This window comes from Vollenhovia emeryi, unplaced genomic scaffold (genome assembly GCF_000949405.1).
Source record: "Vollenhovia emeryi isolate VEMERY1.0 unplaced genomic scaffold, V.emery_V1.0 DF939134.1, whole genome shotgun sequence".
Classification (NCBI taxonomy): Eukaryota; Metazoa; Arthropoda; class Insecta; order Hymenoptera; family Formicidae; genus Vollenhovia; species Vollenhovia emeryi.
In genome coordinates, this window is record NW_011967232.1 from 175,975 (window position 1) to 190,781 (window position 14,807).

Here is a 14,807-nt window from a genome sequence, read left to right on the forward strand (position 1 = left end):
AAACGTGGTTGCCCAATTCTTTCGGACTCTTTCATTTTGCGATAAAATAGGCAATGAATAAAATTGGGGTTGATAGTTTAATATTTATGAGACTACTCGTAACAGGATCTATACTCATGATACACTTCTCCCAATAAATCGTCAAAGTCTTTTTTATCCGTTACAAAATACCCTACACACTCGCTTCAAAGCCCTTTACCGTGTTACTCAGGACGTATGTCCTATTAATACTTGAACGAGGCCCAGCAAGGATAAAGGGACCCGCGATAATATTACACGTGACTAGAGAGACGACAACGAAGGTAAAGGGTTTTATCAGCAAGTTCCGCGTAAGAGCCCAAAACTTCTAACGCCACGCTATTGATCGTGCAGCAGCCGCAAACTGACCTCCTCCCTCACTTCTTGCACGTGTATATGATACCCCCGTATGACGCCGTTCTGATCTTTCGCTTTCGGCGGCTTCCACTCGACGTGTATCGCCGTCGAGTTGATCGGCGTGACTTTGACGTCCTGAGGATCCCCCGGCACTGTAACGCAATCCATAATTAATTCGCGCACTTTACGCCCGTCCGACGTGCACGCTCACAGACACACGGCCCACATACACCCACAGACGTACGCGGACAGGAGATAATAAATAACGGGATTCACTAAACCTGAAATGATAAATAAAAAATCTTTGTGTGAAAGTAAAGCGAAAACACGCTCGGTCGGGAAGAAATAAAAAGGAGCAATGTATAAGTCATTCGCAGTCTGTCTTGTCTGCCGGAAGATCATTACGTCGTTATTTACATTCCAGAGGCGAAAGAACAATGTGAGAAGCGACAAGCGTAATACGTCGGTAGCGACGAGGGTACCCTTTGTCATACGGTGAAACGTATTTAACGGAGGAAAAGCGAGAAATAGAATCATAGTCTTTATACAATGCGCAAAACGTTTTCCTCTACATTTCGCGGCCGTCCACCCGTCGTCTGGTTCGTCGCTGTAAACGGTAAAAAGACAAAGAAAAAAAAGAAAGTGGATGACAGCAAAAGAACGAGGTAGCGGTGTGAGAGAGAGAGAGAGAGAGAGAGAAAGAGACAATCGAAAAGAGAAACCAAAGTGCCAGCGATTGCGGCGGTTGTGGGGGAGGTAGAAATCATAAGTAAAATAAGGCCGCGAACGAAAGAGAAGAGTAAGATAAAAAGGAAGAACGAGAAGACGAAGAAAAATAGTGGAGTAGGTAATTACATGCCGCCAATCACACACGGACAAAACGACGTACAAACAATATTACGAGGCACGTTGTACCCCATGCTCTACGCCCCTGATACGATTACAATCCTCCATTTGAATACCAATAATGCTTTTTTTTCTCTCTTTTTCTTTCTCGATTTTTTTTCCTCTTTCTTTCTTTAGCCCGCGCGCGCATTTCGGTTCGACTTTGCATATATAAGCGCGCGTGGACACGTCACACGGTAAGGTACGCGGTAACGTCGGGCACGATAACACAGCGGCAATATTGGAGAGTCCATGACTTGAGAGAGACCAAGCAGATAGTTAGTTGCACGCGAGTTTCCGCGGAGAGGGTTGCAGCGGGAGGGCAGCGAGGTACGCTCGCCGGGGGATGAAAGTTGCCGCGACGACCGACGACGACGGGGTCGCCGGGATCTTGGCTCCTCGACCGCGAACGCGAGGTAGTGGCGGTAAATATACGCACGTTGCCCATTTAATAACGTTTATTTACGACCACGACCGCTGCGCACGACTGTTGGAAGCGGCCGGGGGTGGTCGCGACCTGGTCGTCGCCTTGGGGGTGCCAAGGACGCCGGGGTCTCCGCGGGACGAGGCGACTCGATTGTTTCATGGACGGTCCAGTATGCGTCGTAAGTCGCTAAACGGCTAATTGGCGCGTTGCGAGAGAGAAATGGGGAAAACGTAAGACGTGGTGAGGAAAATAAAAATCCAGACAAAAAACCAGCACTGCCTAATACCTACTTCCGCACGATATATAATGTAACAGTAACAGCAGCTCTACTACGGCGGAGGGATTCGCAAAAAACGAAACTTGCGCCGCAACGAAAGTACATACAGAAAATTCCGACGCAGAAACTGAATCGTCGTAGCGCGAACTTGATGAGAAGCGATTGGAAGATCGCGTGCTCGCTCTGCTTCTAGCTCTCGCATGTATACACAGTCAGGTAAGATCAAGATCACACTTACAACTTCGCTATGTAGCGCAAAAAACAAGGGTGGCGAGCGCGCGCAGTCGCAGCGTTATAATGTATGTAATATAATATATGTTCCTTAAGATTATATTATAATATATTCACTGGCTGCAGCAAAAGAAAAAAAGAATAAGACAAAACAACTGTGGGACGACACCTCGAGATTGGATTCTCTCGACAGACAACAAAATGAGAGTGTACATATGCAAAAAACGAGACGGTGACAAAAGGGAAAAGTGAAACAGAAAAAAAAAGAAACTAGACGGTATAGAAAAATGTCATGGCACAACTCGAGAGACGAGCTAAGGGATACTCACTTTTTTCAGCTGCGCCCCAAAAGTCGCCAAAAAAGTGGGAAAAAAAACTCGTAAAAATTCGTGTCAACTTCGCACGTACATTGAGTAAGAATTACAGTGTAATTTAATTAATCTTTAAGGCATATCAATGGGTAGCACACTACTGATTATCATCAAAATTGGCCCTCTCTATATAATAACTATATTCTCGATTTTACGACAAAAAAATGTAGATCTCGTTATCCTTCTCTTCTCGAGGCAGGCACGCGTTCGCATTCGCTCGATTCGGTCCTTTCGCTCCGGCCACATGCGCTCGATTGACAATCACATCGCTTATTACGCAACTGCTAACGAATGTCGGTGGCAACAAGATTCATGATTCCAATCGATCGTTACATAGACCAAAAAAAAAAAATGAATGATCGCTTGGCCCTCGGTTGCAGTTGGTCGCAGAGAGGCGGGAGACGTGAGAATATCTTTTTTTTTTGGCATGCGCAATCACTACTCCAAATATGAAATAACTAAAGGCTCAATGTGTTCACCTGCCTCGTGTCGGGGACGGGACACGAGGGCCAAATGTCTCGCGTTTCTTAAAAATTTACCTCCGAAATCGTCGCGGGCGACAGTAATCCTATCAACGTACACCTCGAATCTTCCCCCTGCTCTTCCTCCCCCGACACGAGACATGAAAGGGAAGACCTATGATAAAATGCCTACGAAAAGAAAGCTATGTAGGTAGGAGAAACCATAAGAAAGAATAAGGTGGACGGTTTCTAGGAAGTATCAAACGAGAGAAAAGGTTTCGTCGGTTATCGCTACGGTATTCTATATAGAAATGGGCAGCCGTGAGAAAAACTCGCGATTTACTCTCGTGAGTATTTTACGTAGTCAAAAATTCACGATACAAGATCGGGATACATGTCGGTGGGGTGGAGTGTCTTCGGAGGAAAAATTGTTTTTACTTTCTCTTGCTCTTCTTTTTGCAACTCCAAAAAGTCACCCGCAAAAAACAGCAGCTCGATCAAAAACATTTGTCGTTTCAGCAAAGGGGGAGGCAGGGTAAATTAGAGAAAAAGAGAGAGAGAGAAGAGAGGGGGGGGAAACTAAAAGAAAGAAATAGAGGTGAAAAGAGAGAGACAGATAGCGAGACCACTCACCCCCGTTTGGGATACTGTAAAAAAGTATCCCGCTATTTGTCTCCTCTTCCCCCTTTTCTCTTTTTTTCCTCCCTCCTTTTTCCTCTCTCCTCTTTCTTTCTCTCAATGTCAACATCCACCCGCGCATTCATCCACGCAAAAATCACAAAATCCCGCGTAAAACGCGCGCGTAAATACGTTTCGACAGCCGTTGCCGAGACGCGGTGGTGGAGGTGGTGCCGGGCCCGTTTATTTGATTAACGAATCGTGCTCGCGTACCTGTCGATGATCGAGTGTGGTCGAAACTGTCGATGACATCTAAAATGTCTAATTCAAATTGGCGGAGCTAGCTGGGTCGAGCTAAGGGAAACGAACTGTCATAAATCATGCGTTTTTATTGGGACATAACAGTAAGATAGTTTACGTGTCAAGTAAAAAATTGGAGGAGACAATCAGGAACAAGTCAAAAACGGGCAGCCGAAGCTTTTAAGACTTTAAATTACGCCTACGAAAAGGAGCGTTGCTTCAACCGTTAATTAGAAGTCCAAAGATATAGAAAGGAAATAAATCACATTTACATATACAATGTAATATTATATACCTTCTCTAGATACCCATGTGAAAAAAACGTGTGCGTGTTTCTCGAGATAAAAACAGTAGAATGTAGAAAGAGATATGCTATATATGGCTTTTAAACATAAGTATTTCGCACATATCGAAGTATCATCTGAATAACAGAGTACTATGTTTCACTTATAGAGACACAGAAGTTGGAAACGGATCAGAGTCTCGCATGCAGAGAGCGAAGATATACGTAATAGAAAACGGCCGTCGGAGTGACTACGTATGAAAATTAATGGGAGTCGCAGTCTACATATGTCCAGATTTCCCGTTTTCGTCCATGCGGTCAGCGCAGCACACGGTAAGGTTATCTCTCTCTCTCTTTTTCTTTAATAGCCAGAGCGTACTTCATCCGCGCCGGATACTTTACGCGCGAGCAGAAGTTGAGAGTTCCATTTTCGAGCGTGCGCTTCGCATTTCCGTTTCCTATGCGTGCCATTAAAAAAAAACCACACACAAAAGAAGGGGGTACGTTCTTCGGATATTAAAGGTCGTCGATCGTTTCCGGCGAAGTCGACGTTGGAAACGATTTACTCTCGCCGAATCCACGAAAGTTCTGACTGATAAGCATATGAGAAATGAGAATATAATCAGAAACAGGTCTCTGATGTGAATATTGGTATTCAAATGTTTTCGAGAAAACGCCCCGCGAACGTTTTTTCTCTTCTCACTTGGTCGATACAAATTATCCGACTCTCTTATTCGTCAGGGATGTTTGGGCGCAGAGAAAATATCGCGCGAACTCTTAATCTGATCTCCATTGTATGTACCGTTTTTCTTTGTGACTAATCACTTCCCTGGTTTTTTTTGCTTTTTCGTTACTTTTCGCGTACGCTTTCTTACGCGTGTCGTCCTCCTTCCATCCGGTATCCTTTTACACAATCACTCACGCATTCACGCGCGCACCTTCCTGTCGCGGTCTCGAAAAAAATGTATCGCGGGCCAATCGATTGTCACCTTTACCACGGTATTATCCGTAGTATCGGTTATAAATTCCTGCACGCCCGCGGAAAAGTAAATCCTGGACAAAAGCAGCGCGTCCGCACGAACCGATTATCTACGGTTTAAATAATTTTCGCGTCTCCTTCCGGGTGACTTCTTAACGCAATCCGCTCGTGCGCGTCATCTGCCTTCCTCGTTCCGACTTTTCGCAGGCGTTTCGCGGATTAATAGCCGATACAACGATATAATTTCACGAATATTACCGGGTCGCGCTCTTTTTTTTACAGCAATGAAACGAACAATGTCGCTCGCAGCAACGATCCATCCGTCCATTACCATTTCGGTTATTATTATGGCTTTTGCGCCGCGCACCATTTCGAGATCGCCTCAGGAAAGAGCTTCAGGTTGCACGACAGTCGACAGTGGGGGTGCTTTTCGAGGGTGCTTTCAGTGCTGGTGCTCGGCGGCACACGAATATTGCATCGTCTATAACAATATTTATTCGGACGTGTATAGCCGCTGCTGTGCACGGTGCTCTCTCACGCAGCATGTGAGCGTTAACGCCTCTACGTATACGCATATCCAAGTAATCGCACACGCCCGCGCGCACGTGTCCTACGTGAATGCTACGTGCTATCTCGCAGCCGAATTGTTCGTAAAAGCGGGTGCTTGTGCTCTTGAGAATCGGTGCGCAGGGGGTGTGAGGGGTTTTGTGGGGGGGGGGGGGTGTGAGGGGTTTGTGGGGGGGCAAGAGGGGACAAAAGACTACGATGACGCGGCGCGGCGACCAGCACCACGTGCGACCCCCACGCACGTGCGTGTACGTTCGCGCGTGGCACTGCGAGACTCCGCGGAACGTGCGTGTATATTATGCGTGCGTTGGTGGTGGTGCGAGAAGTAATAATGAATGCGAAACACACGGTGCCGGCGCGCAGTTTACGTGATTTTTGCTAAGTGCCCGTGCACACATACGTATACGGTGTGAGACAGTATATATAATAATACCATGTAGCAGCAACGTGATATCTCTCGGTAAATAGCGAACGATGACAGTCAGTAATAGTAGTGAACGTATGCGTAGATATATGTATGCTATACACGTGACGGTGAATCTTTGTGCTTGACAATGTGCGAGCTTACACGGCAGGGTGCTTTCAGCAGTGCTTTTTATCGTTTCGCCTCGCTCTGCCGAGTCTGCTTCGGGAGGGTAAACGGGAGCACCCGGATCAGTTGCTCCGCGCGAACGGGATAATGCCGGGAACGGGGGGTCTTTTAGGAGCCGGGGGCGCAGGCGGAGAAACGAAAGAGGATTCTGAGGGGGGGGGGGCGTGTTCCATGGCGGTGAACGGTGAAAGGCACACGGGAAGATCGTTACGTCGGTACGACTTTTCCTTCGACAATCATGGCGACATAATACCTCCGCGACAAACGATGCTCTCTCTCTTTTGCCACGCGTCCGACGCGGAATGTCTTCATAGCCCGTTAGATAAATAGGATGGCGCTCGCACGATTCCCCTCTTTTCCTTACCTTACTTCCACCCTCGCTCTTTCGGCTCTTTCTACCCGGGCACAATTTTCGTTTTTAATTTCAGCTCTCTCGTTCGATTATCTTTTTCAATATCGCAAACCCCGTTGTTTCTGCTTACCCGCGCTGCGAAACTTTTAACGATCACGGTCGTACCACCGCACCGCCCCTTCTCCGCGCACCGAGAGAAGTTATCGTTACGATTAAATGATTTCCCGGGGAAATATCGCGGCTAACGACCGCGCGGAGATTTATTTTTTTTCAACAACTACCATATAAATATCGTGCAAACAAATTTTTTTTCCCTCGGTGCCGAATTCGTTTGTTATGGGAGAGGGATCGTGTGTGGACGTCATTCGGCAACAGGGAGGGGGACGAAAAACGTTCGACATGCGGGATCGATCGGCACCTTCGACGGGATGCCGCTCGGCTGGGACGGGGACGGGAAGTTAACAGAAAGCAAAACTGTCTCATGCATCGGCATGCCATTCATAGGATATAGACATGGTGTAAAATGAACGTGTTTGCGGGAACGTGATTATCGCAGACTCGACAAAGTTCGGCGGACTTTGGTGCTCGGGGACGAAGAGGTGGGATCGTGTGGGAGATCCGGGTTTCTTTCCTTTCCTTCAGACGGGACGAGAGTTCGAGGGGGTTGCGTTTCCGGGATTCATGGGAGTCGAGGAGTCTTTAAACAAACGAAGGCATGCTCTAAACATGTGCAAACGATAGGTAGAACTAAATCTCAACTAAAGACAGAAGAGCCTTATATATCAGAGATATAGAAATATATATATGTGTAATATATATATATATAATGAAAAAGTGCGTCTCATATATATATATTCTTGTGTGTGAGATAACATTCGCTAGAGTTTTTATATATATATACGTAAGCGCTTCACTCGCAAGCTGTCCCTCGCGTTGCCATTACTTTCGTCTGATTGTTGCGCGTGTAACAAGTTGTTATTTAATTTCGTTCGTTAGTGTTATTTACATGTTTCATGTGGCCTATGCAGCTAGTGATACGTATATGTATTTAAAAAAAAAAGAAGAAAAAAAAGGAGTTGCGGAAATAATGGCACGCGGGGCAGCCAGCCTGACTTCTATCTTCATAACACGTGGCAAGAGTGAATTAATAAACTAAAGGAGAGAAACGAAACATCTTTACTGACGTAACCACGGTAACCACCAGAAAGAACATTGAGTGTAATGAGTACATATTATTAGGTAATATTGATATATTACGATAATGTGAATAGATCTTAAAAACTAGCTGTTCAAAACCTGGATCATCCTCCTGCAAATGCTTTAAGGAAAGACAAAAACACTTGAGTGAGTATAATTAGATATTAATTAGCGTGTCAAAATAGATATCCAAGTTTTAAAAGTGGGGCTGGGGGGTGAAAAAAACCAACGGCAACGAACAAAGAGAGAGTTGCGATTAGGCCCTGTAAAAACGTTAAGAAAATTCGTTTCTTTCTTTTTCATCTTTTAATAGCTGAGCTCAAAAATTGGTTATCAGCTTCTGAAAAATCCGTGGCTGCGTGCACCTGGAAAAAATGATTGTGGGCACACTAGAAGACGGGGGGGGGGGGGCGTTGAAGGGGGAGAGAGGGATCTGGAGGTTTCGGGGAGACTTCGGGGAAGCTAGAACAAGTCGGAGATTTTATTACCGCAAAAAATCCAAAAATATAAAATCTCGCCAGCCAAAAAAGTAGGGCCATCATCGTTTCATGTTTCGCGTGGATGCCGTTTTATAAAAATCGGAAGAGTGAAGGAGGTTACGAAAAGAACGACAGGAAAGCGATCGGAGTAGCGTGATCGGAGAGGCACGAAAAATACAAAAAGTCGTGCGCGCTCAAAACTTTTGTTCGCGCAAAAAAAAAAGGTAACCCGACCGGAAAAAAGGGCCGTGTCCGTCCTCTTTTCCTCTCTCGTGCACGATGGTGCGATTCGATAGTTCGTTTCTCGAAACTATAACTGTAACACAAGAACGGCGTGAGAGAAGAGGAAAGCTCATATATATAATATAATACAGAGTATAATATATATATTGTATAATGTAATTTAATAGAATATAATAACGTAAATACAATATAATATAACATGAGTGTAGAATCACTGGAGAAAAAAGATAGACGATAGAGAGGACACAGAACAGAAAATCATGATAAAGGAGAGAGAAGAGAGAGAGAGAGAGAGATAGAGAGAGAGAAGAGAGAGAGTATCTGGTATCATTTGAGAGTTTGGGAAGAGAGACAGGTGACGAAGTGACGTTAGCGTAATCTGAAATCGAAAATTTACAGTAATGTATATCATACGTAATGCATTCACCGGATCAAGAATAACACGCGGCGTGTCGTCGCAACCCGCACTGGAACCGCGCGAGAGTATTAAACCGGACTGACTTTTGGCGGGCTTTTATATTTTTGGCTCTCGGATGAGGCGCGTTATTACTTCATCCCAATATATAATATATTTCTTCCTCGCGAAGCTTAGCGTGTGAAATTCGTAGCGACCGCGGCGGCGTTGAACGATCGGGGGGGGATTCTTGTTTTCTATATATCAGTTAACACGTGTTTCAGTGAAAGGAAACAACGGGAGATGATATCGCGGTCGTATCGATTCTCCGTTAATTATTATATTGCGACAGCTACTGAAGAACGTCGGCATCATGGTACTCGTCCTCGCGCGCTGTGCGTCACCACGGATTTTACACGTTACTCCTCGCGTGCCTGAGGTTAAACAGAGAGACTTTCAGTCAGTGTCTGTGATACATACCGTCCTCGTGAGTTCTGACCGAGATAGGATAACTCGGAGGCCCGTCACCTACTCTGGTCCCGGCCAGTACCCAGATCCGATACTCGGTCCACTTTTTGAGCTCGTCCAACACGAAACGCGTGTCATTCAGTTTGATATTCCTCGCCTCGGAGTCGGAGCGACCGCTCTCGACGACTTGCAGCCTGTAGTAGGCGATCCTCCCGTTGGAACGTTCAGCGGCCGGTGGTTCCCACGTTACCAATATGGAAGTCGGGCTGATCGCCTTGCCGGTTACATTGCGAGGCGGAGCCCCGGGGACTGTATAACACTCAGTTGTAGGAGGGGAAAAAAAACAAAATCGGGGGTCATAATCGGCAGTTACCAGCCGATCGTACTAAGTCTCTGGCTTGAGGTCAAACGCGAGGATACGAAAAGTTCTGCGGCGTGACTATTGTCACTTCGTCGTCGGATAATTATTAATTCATTTGAACTCGGCCTTGTGAGATTTCACGAGTTCTATACACGCTTCTCGTTTCAAGATACAAATTGTAATAAGTGACATCTTTATGTATGAGCGAACGATAGACGAGTTAGTACGCCGAGCGATGAGCAAATGAGTTCTCGTATTTCTCGACCTGACGGTCTCAACGCTGAGACGAGCGCACAATCGACGGTGACTGTCGTGGGATACCAACGAAACGGTATGTTGGGCCAAGGTTCAGACGGGTGTAAAATATTCAAGGTAAAAAGTGAATCGATCCTTGAACAGTCGAAAAAAGACGTGATTAGAGACAGTTCTCCCGGTGCGGCTCGTGTTAACTCGGGCGTACGATCCGCAGAGTTAACGAGTTTACACGTTTATATAATTGCAAGGGAACGAGACAACGAAAAACTGAAGAACGGACGATAAATCAATCATGTTATTGAGAATGAAAAGAGGTGCCCAAAATGCACACATATATCAATGCAGTGCTTAGTGCAATTTATATGTATGATATGTACGTATATATATAGATATATATATATAAAGTGGCATCCAAAAACGGCTTTCTTATTTGCAATGCATGCAGTCATTCTCACTCTCCCACACTTCACTTGTTATTCTCTATTATTTTTTCTGTCTTTCCCTTTCTTTTCATACGCTCTCTTTTCCTTTTTCTTTCTTTAATAAACGCGTTCTCGAAGACGAAAGGTCTCCGCTTTCTCTTTTCGTTTCTTTTCAAAGGCTCTTTCCAAGGTGTTGTGCGTCGATAGCTTACGCTACTTGCAGGAGCGTCTAGCGCTACAGCACCTCCTACCTGCTGTGCCGTCGCGATGCGCGGTCGTGCGCGAGGACCCGCAGGACACAGGTGCGTCTTACCCGAGATCGCCACGATATCCGGGCGGTCGAGCAGCCGACCGCCTTACGGCCTCGCGACAATCGCGCATCAGCATGCGTCTGGCACTCCTCGCTGCATGAACTTGATTCGATTTCGTATGCATTCGTGCGCGTTCTGCTTACCGTACTGTTTGGTGCGAACCGGATACGGTATCGTCGTGGCACCCTCTCCCCTTTGACTCCTCGCGGCCAGCCACACGTAGTACAGAGTGTTCGGATACAAGCCGGTCAAAGTGTAGTTCTCGGTCACCGGTATCCTGCGATGATGCTTTTCCTGATTCGAGCAGAAATGCCGGGTGCGTTAGGTCGCGTAGATTAATCATCTCTCTTAAAATTCTAACATCTTTTCAACTTCCTCCCCCGAACTTCGCTCCATTCTACTCCCGAGCGAATAAAAACAATTCGTTCATAGTCTTTAATTGTTCAATTAATTCAGAGAACAAAGGATATTATTAGGGATCAATGCACGATGAGTGGCACTTAGGCGCTGAGTGAGGCTGGACAACCCAAGTTATCGTTAAGAAAAGAAGTTTACTTTGACATAAAAAAAAATGTATAACTGCCTACCTTCGCGTAAGTGTCATTCCAGTACAGCTCATAGCTGAGAATATTCTCAGCGCTATGAGCGGGCTTGCTCCATTGGAGCGTTACTTTGGTCTCCCCGATGTCGACCGCCGTTAGCATTTCGGGCTGACTCGGTACCCCTTGCTGTGTTTTGATTTGCACCGGCAGACTAAGTGGTCCAGGACCGACGCTCGTGAGCGCCTGGACTCTTATGGTGTAGATCGTGTGCGGCGTCAGCTCCGAGATGGTTGTCAATTGGCTGTTGTCCACCATCTGGTACTGCCACGACGCCATGGGCTGATTCGAGTCCGTTGTGTAGTACACTTTGTATCCCTACGGGGGGGAGCATATCGCGCGATAGTTAGCGACAACGTTAACGAAAGTCGGGGAAAGCCGCGGTGAAAGATAATTTCGGGAGAGACACCGACCGTCACTTGACCGTTCGGGGTTTCCGGTTCGTCCCACTGTATGACCATCGTGCTGGAGCTCAACGGCCGTACCTGAACTTTCCGCGGCGCTGTACCGGGTTCTAAAAAAGAGATTAGCCAGTTTTTAGCGTTATTAGAGAGACCGGACGAGGAGCAGCCAAGATACACACGAAGGCGCGGAAGGGCAGTACACGTCAGTTAGTCACGCGGTAAGAAGCCCTTCAAAAAGAAATCCTCCAAAGAAAACCACCATAAGAACCAAGAGCAGGTGCAGTGTAAAAATAGGGAAGAGAAAAACGAAATTAAATTCCATTTTGGCAACACTAGCGGTGATAAATGGGTACATTTTCAAAAATTTACACCGTACGCAGTTAACTACAGAGATCTCCAGATTGCGCACGTGTCGATGTAATAAGAGTGGCAAAGTATGCGCGTTTGTATCGGTGAAAGTGACAATCGTGTGTGCGCAAAGTAACGAAACGAGATCAAACCAAAAACTTCCAGAACTACACAGGGACAGGCAAAGAAAAATCGGTGTGAATGAATCACTACGGCACTCTTAGTATATGATTTGACTTACTGGCACCTCCATTTGTCGATTCCGCTATCCGAGAAAAAAAAACAAATGTCAAACGATTATTGTCAATTCTCGAAATATAAATGCGGGCAGTAAATGCTGAGTGAAAATACGAACTGCGAGAGCGGTACGTGTCTCCTTCGTATTTTCACGAGGTGAGAAGTGTGCTACTATTCTGTTAGGAAAGGTGCAATTTCGCGTGCTGTCTTCCCCGCGTACTCGTTTCTCGCTCCCCTCCCTTCTTTTGTAAAAAAGGAAAAAAGGAGACGGAGACGCGTACTTTCGAGACGGAGAAAGAGATAGAGATAGATAGATATATATAAAGAGAGAGAGAGAGAGAGAGAGAGTGAAAAAAGTGAAAGAGGCAGTGTGGGAGGCTGGGAACAAGGGGTTGGGGATATATAGTGTAAAAAAATACACAAATGACACGAGACGTCGAAGCGCGACGAAACGCTGTGGAACGGCCCCGCAAAAACACTAACACACTGGTGCAACAAAGAGCAGATGGGGCGGGAGGGTTTTTGGTGATAGGTGAAAAAAATTTTCTTGTCACTTACATGGATCAAATCGTGCGTCCACGGCGGACAGCATGGAAAAAATACAGAATTTCCCTCAAAAATTGTGCGTAAAAATTCGCTCCTCTTTCTCGATGGCGTGTACAAAAATTCTATCTACGTGCAAAAAATTCACGCTCACGTCGGAGTAGTGCCGTTCCTCCACTACGCCTTTACGTTATTGTTCTCCGATCCTCGCGGACGTGGATGCGCGGAAAAAAACGGGTCGTCGAGTTCGTTCGCGTTTTAATCGGCGGGCAATGCACTTGCCGCGAGACGCACGGTATGTTCATTGCAGAAATGAAACGTGAGTTGATTCATGAGTGGGTTTACTTTGTCGTAGCGGTCGTGATGCGGACGTCCAATAAAGTTTCCGTGTACGTCAAAGATGATTGATTGATTTAATAGATATTGTTACATCTGGCTGAGCTCGCTCGAACGATGCGTTCGAGACTGACGAGAGGAGAATGTTGAATAAAATAAGACACATTTCTGTAGAAACGATATTTTCCCTCATTTGTTAATTTGGCATGGAAGCGGCGAATTAGATGAGATTTTCTTATATCTAAAGGTCAATCTAATTCTAATGATATATGCACGGATGTTAATCACTAATCATTAGTGTTAGTTATGAGTCTATTCCAATATAATACGAAATAAAGACTTTCTTAGGAAAGTTAATTCTCCGAATAATACATATATGTTACGGGAAGCGTGAACCATATGTTTCGAAAAGGAAAATAATCGCTTCTAGCCACAATAGAAGCATAAAATGGCCAGAGAATAGTATATAGGAAATACTATGGTACTGACTTGTTTCACCAGTGGTGACCATCACCGGGGCACTTGGGGGACCACGCCCGATGCTGTTCACAGCTATCACGTAGAGCTCGTACTCCGTATACGGGCTGAGACTCCTAACATGGTAGTACATCGTCGTGATACCGGATATTTCGGCATATGCCTGGTTCACGTGCTTCGGTTTATGCTGAATTACGTAATACTGCAGCTCATCCGGTCCTTTGTAGGACCAGCTCAGCTTCACCGACGTCGCAGTGATGTCGGACACTTGAACGTTCTCCGGCGGACCGGGAAGAGCTGCGAGGGGCAGGGTTTATTACGACTTTACCTCTCCATTTCGATTTATAAATATCGCGTCTAAGTCGCGCAGAATACGAAATCATTTATTCAAGCGCCCGGAGTTAGTGTAAAATCGTCGCGACATTTGCAAGCTCCAGGAGAAAGATATTACAAACGCTAAATTTTATTGACCGTCATGTGTAACAGCAAAAACCTTCTCCCCACGAAGATCCTTTTCCAAATAAGCTCGTTGATCGATTAGTTATCCGGTGAACGCAATGCACGATTAATCAGCTCGCATCATGTGATCCGCGATAACAGAATGTATCTAAGTTAAAGGAGGGGACTCTAGGTTTAAAGTTTGATACGAACATTGAACTTTCACCACCGTGGTCATGTCAATTACACCGAGATCGCTGGCGGCTGTGCACGTGTAATTGGCGGACTCCTTGATGTCCGTCAGCTTCAGGACATTTTTGCCGACCGGCAGGTCGTCTTCCGGCGTTAGGTCCGTCGCCGGGTCCTTTCTCCACTTGACGTAAGGCATAGGCGCGCCCACGGCGACGCAGGTGAGGTTCAGCGATCCGCCCAGCATTACCTCGCTCACCGGCGGTGGAGGAATCGAGAAGGTTGGTGAAACACGACGTACTGAAGTACACAGCACAGTCGTCAGGATAAATGTCTCTTTCAGCGACTTAAATTTTAATCTAGTTTCTTGCAATTTTTTTATCCTTTT

At 46.0% G+C, this 14,807-nt stretch overlaps 1 protein-coding gene across 8 annotated transcripts in view; it reads right to left on the reverse strand.

Moving 5' to 3' along the window:
• LOC105567774 (tyrosine-protein phosphatase Lar) overlaps positions 1–14,807 on the reverse strand; it is a 419,078-nt gene that overhangs the window by 9,342 nt on the left and 394,929 nt on the right. For 6 of the 8 annotated variants that reach the window (XM_012022900.1, XM_012022901.1, XM_012022895.1 and 3 more), the window contains 8 exons: positions 14,444–14,719; positions 13,805–14,089; positions 12,441–12,464; positions 11,861–11,961; positions 11,436–11,765; positions 10,992–11,142; positions 9,512–9,808; positions 388–527 (listed from right to left, as the gene is read on the reverse strand). In XM_012022900.1, the coding sequence (XP_011878290.1) occupies positions 388–527; positions 9,512–9,808; positions 10,992–11,142; positions 11,436–11,765; positions 11,861–11,961; positions 12,441–12,464; positions 13,805–14,089; positions 14,444–14,719 (1,604 nt within the window). The remainder of the gene's footprint in view (positions 1–387; positions 528–9,511; positions 9,809–10,991; positions 11,143–11,435; positions 11,766–11,860; positions 11,962–12,440; positions 12,465–13,804; positions 14,090–14,443; positions 14,720–14,807) is intronic. The other 2 variants (XM_012022897.1, XM_012022898.1) reach the window with 2 other exon arrangements.